The sequence below is a fragment of the Cryptomeria japonica genome, chromosome 7 (genome assembly GCF_030272615.1).
Source record: "Cryptomeria japonica chromosome 7, Sugi_1.0, whole genome shotgun sequence".
In the NCBI taxonomy this organism is placed as follows: domain Eukaryota; kingdom Viridiplantae; phylum Streptophyta; class Pinopsida; order Cupressales; family Cupressaceae; genus Cryptomeria; species Cryptomeria japonica.
The window spans coordinates 570,230,930-570,245,997 of record NC_081411.1 but is presented as its reverse complement, the minus strand read 5'-3'; the positions used below and the strand labels follow the sequence as shown (position 1 = coordinate 570,245,997).

General features: G+C 37.4%; 1 protein-coding gene across 1 annotated transcript in view; it reads right to left on the bottom strand.

The window, feature by feature from the left end:
- Positions 1-1,074: 1,074 nt before the first annotated feature.
- Positions 1,075-15,068, bottom strand: part of LOC131036308 (ethanolamine-phosphate cytidylyltransferase) — a 137,140-nt gene continuing 123,146 nt past the window's right edge. The window contains exon 9 of the mRNA XM_057968161.2: positions 1,075-1,499. Within this exon, the coding sequence (XP_057824144.1) occupies positions 1,428-1,499 (72 nt within the window). The 3' untranslated portion in view covers positions 1,075-1,427. The remainder of the gene's footprint in view (positions 1,500-15,068) is intronic.

Here is a 15,068-nt window from a genome sequence, read left to right as displayed (position 1 = left end):
TTCATATAAACAATCTATAATTCTTAAAATTAAAATCTAAAATTCATTAGAACATGATTTATTATTGTTCTACTTGAATAAAAACAAATGACAACACTTCAAGGGAGTAAATGTTACTCGAAATAGATAAAGATAAAGACAATGTTGGAAGGAAAAAAGAGAGAAAAAACACAGAAAAAATCAAAGACTTCATACTAAAAACTCCCCAAGGGGAAACCAACTCGGTAGCAGAATTTGTGTGACTGCATTGATGTTATTAATGCTCAAGAACAAGCACATGAAGTGGATGCACCTCAAATTATTCTATTCTCGTTGCCTAGCTCACAACTGAAATCTCCTACTTCAATCTATGGAGTGCTCATTGTTGCCTCCAATGGTTCAAGTCTTCAGCCCTATTTATAAATGTTGGAGCATCCCCCTCCACATCTACAAGGATTCTAAAACAGAATTGGGTCACTCATTTTTAATTTTGTTTCATTAGTCATGACAAAAGCATCAGTAATCTTCAAGCGGCAGTTTTGAAGGCATCGCAGCAATTTTGAACCACTGCAACTATTTCACTTCCATCATTGCGTTCTTGCCCTAGTGATAAAACGACGAGATTGTTATTCGGAAAAAGATTCTTCATATGACATTCTACTTGAAAATATATTATTATAGCATACTAATTAGCTCCATTATCATGATAGTATTAAAACTACCTTATTGCAACCTAGGTAAGATAATCAAACAAATTATTTACAGACCTATTATCGTTTACTTGAGCTAATTGGGTACGAAAAACAATATATTTACCTAGTATGCTTCAATATGAGTCAATAACTAGTGTTAAATGTTTATAACAAGCATAAACTCCAAACGTATAAGGGACTTCACTATGTAGAAGACATGAAGCTTAGCGTCAATCAAAATCGGTGTATACAACCAAATAAAATTGAACTGTGGTAAATGTAACACGGACAAATCCCCATTATTTCTAAGGAAGCATAATAAAATAAAACTATTACTTTAAGAAAATATTCAAACTTAAATATTATAGCACAAACTTATTTTTACCTACTTGCTTGCTGTACAAAACTCAAAAATGCATCATATAAATTATAAAATGTTGCAAAATATTATAATCAAACCCTAAAGCTCAATTTACTTTAACCTTCCTTTCCGACTTTATAATAATAAAAATTTGAGAAGAAATGTGGAAAATTTGTAGTGGACATGGAGCTGTTGCAAATTTTCCAGAACTGCTAACAAGAATAGATGCAAAGAAATACACCTTTACTAATATATGATACTCTCAAACAAAACGCTTACAAGATTAACCCATAGGTTGAACGGGTAGATGCAAAAGAGCATCAAAATGAAATGCCAAAGCCACCATGCCGCGTGAAATATCAGAATTAGTTGTAGATCTTGCTTGGATCAAACTATTAGTCGCCACTAACAAATGTCTTATCTTCATAATACCTCTTCTCACTTTCTACCTTTTTCTCATTGCGCTTCTGCAAACACAAAGTATTAGATCGTTGACAGAATAACATGGTCTCTATCACTGAAAAACAAAACCATCCTAAAACAGATAGAGATCAATACTATTATTAACATTTTGGTAAGCTAAAAAATGTCAAGAAATCACAAGAATCAGTATTTACACCATTGTTAGTTCATCTTATAACAATATGTAATCGATATTTTAGATTTTCAAAACTACTGCTTCAAGATCTTATATAAATTAGACAATGAAAAGAATCGTTCAACAAATTCAATTGCTTGAATTAATCAACTATATTCCCTAGTTCGTGAGACTAATGAAGGGTCTAAGATATTGTTTCAACCTCATAAGAAAGAGATGGGCAAAGCAGAGAAATATAACTAAATTCATGAATGCCACAAATTGTGATGTATGTCTAAAATCAAAGAACACTTTTGTCATGATGGCTTTCCCTGTAGATGAGAGTTTCTTCCCTAATATAAGTGGCAATTTCACTTGTTAAAAATGAGTAAAGTGACAAATGGAATCAGTATCTCTTCAATTCCTTGTCAATTGGGATCTCCTCATAAACCATTTTGCTCTTTCCTTAGTGTGTCATGGAAAAGGCAATGCAAATATTGTCAAGGGTGACCTAAAGAAGTTCTCAAGGAGAAGAAAATTGCAAAACTAAGATGGTTAAAAACAACAATAAAGCATGTTTGAAAGCAATCCAAGGTATGTTGTGAACCATTTTTAAGTGTTAGGATGTTGTTATTGATGAATACTAAGAGGGGGGTGTGAATTAGTATACCAAAAAATACTAAGCTCAAACACTTAAACAGTTTAGCAGTAAACCGGTGTAACAGTTTTACTAACAAACCGGTTAACACAAATGCAAACCAAACAGCAAATAAGGAATTCACCCACAGAAGCACAATCACCATAACACGAGATTTTGACGTGAAAACCCAAATGGGAAAAACCACGGTGAGATGAAACTCACAAGTAACTATCTACAGAATAGTAACCAGACCGGTTAAGGTCATACAATGTTCTTTACCAGAACAGATCCTGTTAGGAATCTCAATCTCTGTTAGGAGATAAGTCCGATTAAAGACTACCTTGCTAGTGGATTTTAGATCCACAGATGTGAACCACCTTGTTAGAGGATTTACAAAGGATTTGCCAAGCCTACCCGGTTAAGGGTTTCAGACTTGTCGAAGATGTGAGTAATCAACAAGTGAGTGATCTAAATACTAGCACAGTATGCTTGATTAGATCCTTAATAGCTCATTGTTAATGCATTTCAGCATTACTTCAGTCTTCAAAATCTCCACACTCTGTTTCTTCACACAGACCTAATCTTCTTCTGTGATCGCAAAAACAAAAACCTCATTAACCACCTAAAACCCTAACAACTCTTACAACCATTGAAACCCTAGACATGATGTCCTTATAAAGGAATCTGATTTCATGTCGGTCCAATAGGATTACATTGCAAGTTCCTAGGTTCAGTGCATCTGGACACATTTGGTAACACGCTACAGAATCACCGCCAAAGAGTCGGTGGATGATAACTCATCACAAAAATAATACCGATTGGTAACTCATCACAGAGTAATACTAGTTCATGCATTTTCCTATTACCGGTTTGTCAAAAATGAAGACTGAGAACAATGATAACAACCGCTTTGTTTCTTTGTACCACTTTCGGATCCTCGAACGGCTTGGGTCTTCATACCGCTTGAGATCGGTAAACACTTTCTGCAAAACACCCATAGTCTAAAGACTAATACACAATACCGGTTTGGAACAAATACTGGTTGAGCATAACTCATACATACAAAAAGTGAACTCAAAGCGTGTGTCTATCAATGACAATCACAACATCATCATCAAAAATGCCAACAATCTCCCCCTTTGGCATTGATGGCAACACTTAGGAAAATTTTGACATCTAAGTGTTTTACAACAAGAATATGTCATAATCAAAATTACTCCCCCTAATCATATACACTATCCCTTTTGCAGAACATACAATGTATACTACTCCCTTATAGAGATAAACATGAAAGTATACATAACATGCATCAAAAATTTAAATACAGAATATTACTCCCCCTTTGCCAACAATGACAAAGTACTGGAGAATAACCCCTGTTTCTCATTATCATTAAAATAATAAGTGTTTATGACAATAATGAGTGAAACTTATCAAAAACCGATTTAAAATCCTGCATAAATGTCTTCATGGATAAGGACCATGACTCGAGCAATGAGGTAGCAACCTCACTTTCTGTTTGCATTTGGGACACCTGTTCTTCCATCGCGTCCAAGGTACTCATCTCTTGAGTGACCATTAAGGCATCTAGATTGAGATGGCACTTCTGAAGTATTTGCAGGCGTGGTAGTAGAACTAGTTGAAGTTCCTACAAATCTCCGGTCCGGTTGGTGATCTCCAACTCTATTATGGCAGTTTGCAATCGAAACCGGTGAACGGTTTGCCCATATGTGGTGAAGGAATCATAGGGCGTCTTTAAGGTGCTTAGATATGCCTGCAAATCATATTTTAGTTTGTCTTTCTGAGCAAGCACATCGTCACAAAATAGATGGGGTTGGCTTATCTTACTGAGCAGTAATTTCCCCTCATCCATTGCATCTCTTATGTCTTTCTGCACTTTCTGAAGGTCAGACTGGAGCTCGTTTAATTTCTTCACTAAGGCAGTGATCAGTACCTTTTGAAGCTTCTTTTGTGCATTGGCTTCAACAACATCTTCCAGGCATTGCACCTGGTCCTCTACAACTATGCAAAAGAGTTTCGATTGGGCCAGAGAGGAATCAGTACTTAGGAGATTGGTACCGGGAATCAAACTGGTAAGAGTTTCCACCGCAGTTTGAATAACATCTTGTTCCTTCTTCCTCCTTAGCGCTTCCAGTCGCTCTTGGGCAAGCTTAATGCTTTGGAGCAGCTCCGTTTCATTTGCAGATTGGAGGTCAATGGGACTAGTAATGTCAGCCGGTTTGGCTTGACTACCGGTTGCCTTTGGGGTCTCCACTTGTGTGCTCTTTGTCGCTTCCTCCTTCTCTTTGGCTCTTTGCTTCTCCTCTTCAATCTTTTTTTGCTCCTCTGCTTCTTTCTTTCTCTTTTCTTCTTCCTTCTGCTTCTCTTCTTCTTTCTTTTTCTCCTCTTCTTGTTTCCCTTTCTCTTCCTCTTTTCTCTTCTCCTCTTCCTGTTTCTTTTTCTCTTCTTCTTTTCTCTTCTCCTCTTGTTTTTTCTTCTCCTCTTCCTTTTTCTTCTTCTCCTCTTCCTCCTTCTTCTCCTCCTCCTGTCTCTTCCTTTTTCAACGTCAATAGGGTCCATTTGTTCAGTGACTGGTTCTCCTTCACTATCATACACTTCATCCGGTTTTTCAGTTTCTGGTTCTTGTTCAGCCTTCTTGTTGTCTTCTAACACTTGGTGCAATCTTAGAGCAGTTTTGGCATGAGAGTGGGTATCTTTTACCACTTCAGGGACTTTCCCTTCCAGTAACAAGAGTCTTCTTTTTCTCATGAAGAAGAGGCCCTTGTACTTTTCCATAACTTCAAAAAGTTTTGAATTTGACACATCAGGAAAATATTGTCCAAATATTTCTTCTCTTATTTCATGTTCCTTTTCCATGGCAATGCGTCATTTGTTATCTAAAGAATTATATAAAGAATCCGGTGTCACAGATTTAATTTTTGATGGCGACCGATCATTAATACATAAATATTGAATAATTTCCTGTTCGACTTCCTCTTTCTCATTGTCATTGAAATCATCAAAATAATCTACTAAATCACTCAGCACTTTTCTCCTAATATTCTTAATGGTCCTTTGACAATGTGTCAATGGTTTATAAGAGGAAATGTCTATATTTACCGGTGCTAATGATGTCGGTTCATTGCTGGTTGTCTTTGTCTTCTTCCTCGTTTGCCTAGTCTTTTTAGGCTGTACCTCAGATTTTGTATCGTCAGAATCTGGTGAGGTGTTCTTAGTTTTCCGCTTTCTTTCAAAGACCTTGGCAGGTGCAGCTTCCGGTTTCTTCTTTGTTGGTGACCACTTGGTCACTTTAGGACTTGCTGAACTAACCGGTGCCGATACTGATGGCACTGCCTTTCCTTTCTTCTCTGAAGGTTCTTCAACCGGTGTTACCCTCTCCAAATAGGTGTCGGTTCTCTTCTTCTTAGGATCAAGAGGTGAGGCAAGTAGGGTAGAGGCATACCCGTCTAGCATGTCATACATTACCTCATATCCCATGGGCTCCACTTATTCTTTTCTAGGCTCAACCACCTCCATTATGCACTCATCTACTTCGATGATAAAACAGATGTCCTCTTCATACTTTTTGACAATATCACCAGATATTCTCACCCTCTGGCTCATCTTGCGTCTAAATTCATCAAAGTATTTGTTCAGAACTTCAGGACAACCGATTCCTACTGCTTGAAGACTCTCTCTGATTTGCTTGGTAACCGGTTGGTTAGTAGACCATTGTATATCACCTACTCCTGAGAAATAGCCTTGAAAGTAGAAAAACAATCCTACCAGCAGTTGTCCAAATTTAAATCTCAAGGCATTGTCCTGTTTAATTGATTTCAAGTTCACCAGAAGTTGCCTTTGCATACAGGTGCATAAATCAAACGAGGCATCTTCCATGATCATCCTGTAGGCAGCATTTACCGCTGCAGCAGAGATAGAGTTAATTCTACTAGCATAGAATGTTCGGTATCCTATCACCATGCAGGCATATTTGACCAGATCGTCCTTGATGGTATTCACGGTCATTCCCCGTTGGTCGCTCACAGAACCGGTGAGCTTGGTCATTTCCGTCTTAATGACTTTCCTTAGGGATGGCACATCTCCAACGTTACAGAAACAGGTGACAGCATGAATCGCTTCCGATGTGATGTCATGTGTTCTCTCAAGATACATTTTATTGCCATGAACTTTGCTCAAGATGATTCGAATGTGATCTTCTGTGAACTCTTCAAGATAATACACCGCATTGTGAAGCTTCTTCTTTTCCAGGATGCTATATTCGGGTTTGATCTTCTTATCCTTTCCACAGAATAAACTTAATTGAGAATGGATCACTAGAGATCCGAGGTCTTCTATTTTGCAATCAATGTAATCTGAAATACCTTCCTCAACTATAACACCAACAGGTATCTGGGATAGGGCATTGTATTTCGCCTTCAATTGACTGAAATCTACTGAATCATTAGGTGCACTAGGACTAGAGTGTGATGCAGAAGCCATGATAAACAAATAAACAAGAATTTTGATAAATACCTTCAGAAATCCGCAATTTAGGGTTTGCAACTTCAGCATCACCACACACTACTTCAGTTGCTGGATTACCACTTTGTGTTCTTCACCTGACTGATTGATATTATCTCCGGATTCTACTTCAAGGTTTTGAATCTCTCTGAATCGCAAGAAAAATCGCCTTTTGTCGCTCTGCACTTGAAAATTTCTTCGCTCACAAACTGATAAGTGAAAATGACTTGAAAATCCCTTTTAAACGAATTATTCACCTACCATAATAAATGCTCCACCATTAGGGCGTAAACCCTAATTTAACTTTTACCGTTTCCGATCTTCTACCAATTGACAGGTATCACATACCGGTTAAGGTCTTTTACTGGTGTAAACCCAAGGTTTGAAACATTTCACCGATTTGCTCCCCCTAAGCTTTTCCAAAGCTTAGTTTGTCGGTTCAGCGACTTCCACACTAGGTGCAGAAACTGGTTCTTCTTGTGACACTTCTTCAAGTTTCTTCTTCCATGTTGTCTTCATATCTACTTGAACGGTTTCAACATCAATCTTTCCTTCTGGAGTGACCGGTATGTCATCTGATGTGCTTTTTCTCATTCTGCAGGTTCTGGCAGGGTGTCCCGGTTTGTTGCAATGATAGCAAACCATTCCAGGTGTTCTCCATGGTCCATTGTTCATTCTACCATTCTTCCTCCTGCATGTTGCAACAGTGTGACCGCTACCATGACAAATCAAACAAGTTGCTCTCCAACCGGTTGACGCTTGATAGCCACCACCACCTAACTGATGGTCATAGGCATTATACTGGTTTGGGTTCCGGTTCACAGAGGATTCAGGAAAAACTCCTTGACTCCTTTGAGGATATCTTCCAGTGTTGTGTGTAACAGACCTGCATTCAAATGCTCTATGCTCAAACTTGTTGCATGCATAACAATTACCATTGAATCTATTGGATCTAGGCTTATTGTTTAGAAAGTAGGGAAAATTATTGTAAGCCTTACTTCTACATACATTGGCAGTGTGTCCTTCCTTGAGACAATTAAAGCAAACATGTTTGAACTTTTGCTTACCTTTATCCTTTGGTGACAGTTGCTTCTTTGATGCTCCATCTTTTATTCCAGAGGTCTCACCTTCCTCATAACCAGAAAAACCAAGACCGGTGGTATTCTTAACCGGTTTTGCTGATTCAAGCTTTTGTTCTAGCTTAACAGTGCTCTTATTGAATTTGGCAAATATTTCCTTTGACTCAGTGAGTTCTTTGGAAATAGCAGCATTGGATTCCTTCAGGGTTGCATTCTCATAAATAGCCATGTTTAGTTCACCTTGCATTTCTTCTTTTTCCACTTTACTCTCTTGGAGATGAGCGGTAAGTGCACTGATTTCTTGCTTCAGCTTGGAGATCTCATGATCTTTGTCTTTTACCAGATCTTCAGCTTTCCTCCGTTTCTCAAGCTCTTGACACATTCTGATAGTCAATCCTTCCAGTTCCCTTCTAAGGTTAGCATTAGATTCATTCAATTTTTCAACTTCTTCAACTAGGGCTTCCATGTCTGCTTCATCAGAAGAACTATTTTCAGTAAGCTCCATCAGTTTCACAGCATGCTCTCTTCTCTTTGCTAGAGAGGCTTTATATTTGACTTTGAGTTCATCAAAGGCTTTCTCAGTCTGAGTGAGACGATGAGTAAGTTCCCTCATAGTGTATTCCCCCATATCTCCTTCCAAGTGGTGAAACTTATAGAAAGGTTGGCTCTGATACCAATTGATGAATACTAAGAGGGGGGGGTGAATTAGTATACCGAAAAATACTGAACTCAAACCCTTAAACAGTTTAGCAGTAAACTGGTGTAACAGTTTTACTAACAAACCGGTTAACACAAATGCAAACCAAACAGCAAATAAGGCATTCACCCACAGAAGCACAATCACCATAACACGAGATTTTGACGTGGAAACCCAGATGGGAAAAACCACGGTGAGATGAAACTCACAAGTAACTATCTGCAGAATAGTAACCAGACCGGTTAAAGTTAGACCGACTAAGGTCATACAATGTTCTTTACCAGAACAGATCCTGTTAGGAATCTCAATCTCTATTAGGAGATAAGTCTGATTAAAGACTACCTTGTGAGAGGATTTCAGATCCACAGTTGTGAACCACCTTGTTAGAGGATTTACAAAGGCTTTCCAGGCCTACTCGGTTAATGGTTTTAGACTTGTCGAAGATGTGAGTAATCAACAAGTGAGTGATCTAAATACTAGCACAGTATGCTTGATTAAATCCTTGATAGCTCATTGTTAATGCATTTCAACATTACTTCAATCTTCAAAATCTCCACACTCTGTTTCTTCACACAGACCTAATCTTCTTCTGTGATCGCACATACAAAAACCTCATTAACCACCTAAAACCCTAACAACTCTTACAACCATTGAAACCCTAGACATGATGTCCTTATAAAAGAATCTGATTTCATGTCGGTCCAATATGATTACATTGCAAGTTCCTAGGTTCAGTGCATCTGGACACATTTGGTAACACGGCACAGAATCACCACCAAGGTGTCCGTAGATGATAACTCATCACAAAAATAATATCGGTTGGTAACTCATCACAGAGTAATACCGGTTCATACATTTTCCTATTACTGGTTTGTCAAAAATGAAGACTGGGAACAATGATAACAACCGCTTTGTTCCTTCGTACCGCTTTGGGATCCTCGAACCACTTGAGGTCTTCATACCACTTGGGTCTTAATACCGCTTGAGATCGGTAAACACTTTCTACAAAACACCGATAGTCTAAAGACTATCATACATGATACCTGTTTGGAACAAATACCGATTGAGCATAACTCATACATACAAAAAGTGATCTCAAAGCAAGTGTTTGTCCATCAATGACAATCACAACATCATCGTCAAAAATGGCAACAGTTACTTTATGTTGATATCTATTTAGCACACCATTATTGGTACATCTATGATTCTATCTATGTTTATTTTGTGGAAAAAGTAACCATTGTGTGGCCATGTGCTGGAAGAAGCAATCTATCACTGAGCATCACAAATTCTTCAAGAATAAGACAAGTAGCTCAAATCACTTCAACATTAAAGAAAATGGTGCATTTAGAATGCAAAGAAGATGCAAGTTATGAACACTTCTTTTCAAACAGCATTAAGAGAATAGAAAGAAGTGCAGTCCAAGAAAATGGACAAGAACCATTGCACTCATTGCAATATGAGTGGACAATGGTATGAAATATGTTGCAAATTTAATCCACAATCTCACCTAAAGAATCATAAGGGGCTGTCAAGAAAAAAGAAAGAACTTGCCATCACAATCGTAAAGAGGTAGACATGGTCCCTAGAAGGATATTTTGAAAGCCAAGGCATTCATATGAGTGCTTGCACTCTCATGGAGTGGTACCTAATAAGACACCTCAAAAAAATAGTATTTTGGATAATTTCATTCCTCGAGGAAAGAAAGGAACTAATTCCATTTGAATAAGCATGTAGGTAGAGGTCTCACTAATAAAGAGTAAATATGGAGCAGCCATAATGTCCATTTGAGAACCAAAAGTATAAGTAGACTAAAATCAAGAGGTTGTCTGATTTTCAATTATATTCATGTTGAGATGCAAGATATGCACAATTGTCCTCGCTACTTGTTGAGGCAAAACAAGCCAGAAAGAAGAGAAGCACTCAAAACAAATGAAAAAGGCCAAGCATTACAAAGGCAACAACAACTCAGTTTCTCATTTACTCTATGCAAATTCAATTTTAGCATGAATAATTTAAACCATCATCGTATTATGTATGTGGGAACCACAGTGATTGTAGCACAAAACTGTACGTTAAATTGAAATGTCAAAAGAATTGTAGCATGCCTATGTAACATGATTTTAGGTATGCACCTAAGTTCTACTAGATGTGACAAGAATGTAGCAAACACTTCGGTGTTGTTACATGCAAATAAGCCATGGTTGAAACAGGTTTTCCAAAACTATTTTTGTATAACGGGTTTTGTAAGCACATTGATGTGCATCCACAAGCATGCAAATGAGCCAGTAAAATTCTTTCATGCTGAGAGAGGTGACAGGACATTTTATCATTGATGGCAGGTGAAAAGAGCACTCCATAGAAAGACTATTTATTTGGTGGGTATGTGCTTTGGAATTCATATTTACCTTTATTTAAGGCATTTTCATTACATGTATATCTACATTTGTTATATATGCAAATTCTGAGTTGTAAGACCCGAGATAAGGAAAATATGTAATTTAAGTACAAGGACATTTGCATTTGTACTTTGATGCAAAGTTAAGTCGTAAGACCCAAGATAGAGGCAACTACATAAGATAAGTTGTGACTTCAGAAACTTGCATTAAGATGGATGGTAATCGCTTGTTGCAAGCTTGTGAACAAAACACAATATAGCTAAGCACCTCCCAAGGGAGAATATCACTCTAGCTTACAAGTGTGAGACAGCAAAAGGAGCTAAAAAGATCAACAAAGGGAAAGGCCAAGGCAATTAAAAGTATACAAGAGCAAAGGCAATGCACCAAGAGTGCAAAGAGTTAAATCTAGAGGAAAGATCAAGACATCCAAGAGTGTGAGAGGGTCAATCAACAAAAATATGGAATTGTTAACTTCAAAACCAATATACGTTTGCATATTGAAGGCTAGAATAGTAGACTCCAACTACATGTATTCCTTATTGGATTGCAAAAATAAATTTTCAAACTCAGTTTGAGTTCACCAGCTATACCTTTTACTTCATGAGACTAATTAAGGTTTAAGATATCTTAAACCACATAAGATAGATTTTGGCAAGAACATACAAAGCCAAATAGAAGAACACATAAGAGAAAATACCATCTCCAATTACAAAACCTACACAAGGTTGTAGATTACCATTTAGACACTACAATCAACCTTCCATGTTGGGCATGGAAAGCAAAGATTGCCTTGGATCAACAAGAGTGCATATTGAAAAACTTTAGGGGTTGCACTATCACTTTCACCTATGAGTTTACTGTCTCACCTTTACCTACTGATCACTCAGAAGAATTTGGTGAATATATAAAGCACTTTTAGTTAGCCTAAAATCAAATGCTCTTTCAAGTTATTAGTCCAAAACAAGATCCACACACAAAACCAACTAAGGAGAAGAGGAGCATTTAAAGACTCCAACACTTGTCATCATTGCCTTTGCAAGGAAGAAATAACCGAACATCTCCTCTTCTAGTGTTCTTCCACTGAATATACATGGAGGCAATGCGTAGCTGATCAATGCAACTAACATTTGGGAATATGCTACAAAATGGTGTTGAATCAAATGGCCAAATCTCTATTAGTTCCCAAAACCATAGTTGAACTACTCGCGACTTGGCTCGACTCGCCAAGCCCCTGAGACAAAAACTCAGCGAAAACTCGAGAAAAACTCAGAAAAACTCGGCGAAAAACTCGGCAACGTAAAAACGCTTAATTTTAATAAAAAATGCATTTTTTTTGCAAAATTTAATGAGAAGATGCATCCAATGAGTCAATAAATGATAACACAAAAGAAACAAGCTGATTCTAGATATATTTAAATGCAAAGTGTCTACAAAATCGCATCCTCGTGAGAAATGTTGATGGCTGGAAGCAAAATAGTAAATAGTTTTTGTAAAACCAAAAGTAAATACAACTTCCTCTTCCCAGCTCTAGCTAAAACTAGTTTCAAACTTTCATCATATTTGAAATTTCATCATTCATACTCATAGTTTCAAACTTTCAACTCTTAAAATGTATAATACCAAGATTTCTTCAATGCTAATTATATTGTTATATGGAGCCTAATCAAACTCGGAGGTTAAATTTTCCCTACTTCCATCAGCGCAATTTCCCCCTATATTTTTCGACGGGGGTTTGGGGGCAGTGCCCCCAAGTTGGAGTCAAGGGACATCGCCGAAGGATCCTGAATTTGACTAAGTCTAGAAAATTGAAGAATCCTCCAAAAACTAGATTTTGCATTATAACTCTTGGAGGTCCGAAACCACTCTCAAATATCCTGACAGTATATATGGAATATAACTTAAAGTATGAAGAAAGATATAAGGAAATGTCACTTATACTTAAATGTTATATTCCATATATGAATCCTGACGGACAGACCAAAAAACTCGGCGATTACTTGAGGGCATAGTGGGCTCTCAGCGTGGCCCTTCCAAGTTAGTTTCCCTCGTCTCAGCCCAAAACCATATCGAAAAACAAAAAATGCATGTATTTTTTGCCGTATTCGGCTGTTATGCTAACGCAGGCGAGTTTTTCTTTAAAACTCGGCGAGTTTTCCTGCCAAGTAGAAGTCATTACTACTCACTAGGTCCGAAAACTCGCCGAGTTTTTGTCACTCGCCGAGTTTTCGGCGTATGTGTCATCTATGCCCAAAACCACTGATTCACAATCCAAGAGCACAATTTCACCTTCAAGGCCAGGGGTTGTCCTTCATGAGGGTAAAACAAGGGTTCATCAACGGACTATGGAAGACTCAAGGCCAACAAATGAGACTGGATAAGATCTCCTGTAATTTGGGCTCAGCGAGGCCTAGAGATATCCTAAATAGGATTCAAAATGTTGAAATGCATTACAAGATGTAAAGTTTGTAGTTGTATCCAACATAAGCTCAACCCTAGATGTTATCACAGGGTCAAAGGCACTATGGTTATCACTCATTTGTGAGGTTATCACCATTTTGGCACTATGGTGCTTTGCTCAAAAAAACAATAATTAACCCTTCGAAAAATGAAAACCTCTACTTTAAGTCCTTGCAAGTTGTCAAATCTACAATCAACCAAAGGGGCATGCAAATTTGCATCAATTCAATAAACCTTTGCTTGGTACTTTGCAAAGGATGTCCATACCCTTCAGCCATTTTTTGTCCATGCATCATGCCTGAAATTGTGGCCCAAGACACTTGGTTGTACATGCAAAGCATGGAGGAATGTTCATATGTAGTCTACAAATGTCTTCTATACTAATGGTTATTGGATATGAAGTACTATAGCATGACGGAATGCTTTTAAAATTCGTAGGAAAAACCCTAGAAGGTTGTGCACCATTACTTATGGTAATTGAAATGTTCAAAAGTTGTACATGTTGGAATATTAAAGTTTACCTTAATAAAGTCACCTTAGTGACTGGTCTAGTTTTATTATAAAATGATTAGTTACCAACCTACACGTTGGTTGTTTGGGAAGTTAAGATGGAGAGGCTTTATAAAAGTCATATTGTAACACATTAAAAATCAACTCTCTCAACAATATTATTTTTTCTTTTATGTTTAATACTATTCAAGTGTGGATTTTTCCAATAGTAGGAAATTAGGTGGAACAATCTGACACTAGCCTTTGAGTTGAACATGCCATTGGCGAGATTTTATGTATTTGAACTGTAACGACGACTTCATGAAATGGTAAGCCCTTTGTCGCTTTCTCTCCTCTCTTCTTTGTTGTAGTTTGGGGTTGTGGCAAACCTTGTTGCACTTTTACAAAGTTCATGAAAAGTTCGTGAACAAACGAACTTTGTGATATTCGAAACTTGGCCTCCTTTCTCACTTTCTTTCTTGCTTTTTCTTTCCATCATTTATTTAGCTTGTCGCACTTTCAAGCTTTTCACAAACTTATGAACCACACTCACCATTCAGCAAATTCACAAACTCGCCAACACATTAAACTTATACTTTCCCCTTTGAAACAAATTTGCAAAGTTCGTGAACTCACAAACTTGACAGCATCACAAACTAGGTGAGCGTCCTCCTTTTCTTTGTCACAATTTTGAGAGGTTATGAACTCGTAAACTTCTCAATTTTTGCAATAAAACTACAAAGTTGAACACTTAGCCAATTTTGTAATTTGACAACTTAGATAAACGAGTATGAAGGTAAAACAACACAACACAAAGAGATATTTTTTCAACATAGTGGCCAATTGAGAATCTCATAATCAAGTATAATTGATGGGCAAAATAGGGCAAGGACAGAAGCTCATTGATTCTCTCCCAAAGTTATTATCAATTAAATCATAGTGTTTTCTTGTTTGACGTAATCATGGAAGAATGGATGCCAATTGATGATCCGTGATAGCACTAAAGATCTTTGCATTTTTAATGTCCAAAAGGAAGTTATTAATGCTGAATCTGAAATGATGCAATCAGCACATCAGCACTATCTCAAACTGGCATTTGAGACTTTTTAAATTTTTGGAATCCTTTAGTAAACGGCTAAGGAATAATGTATGTAATAAATGCCATAGAATTCTGAGA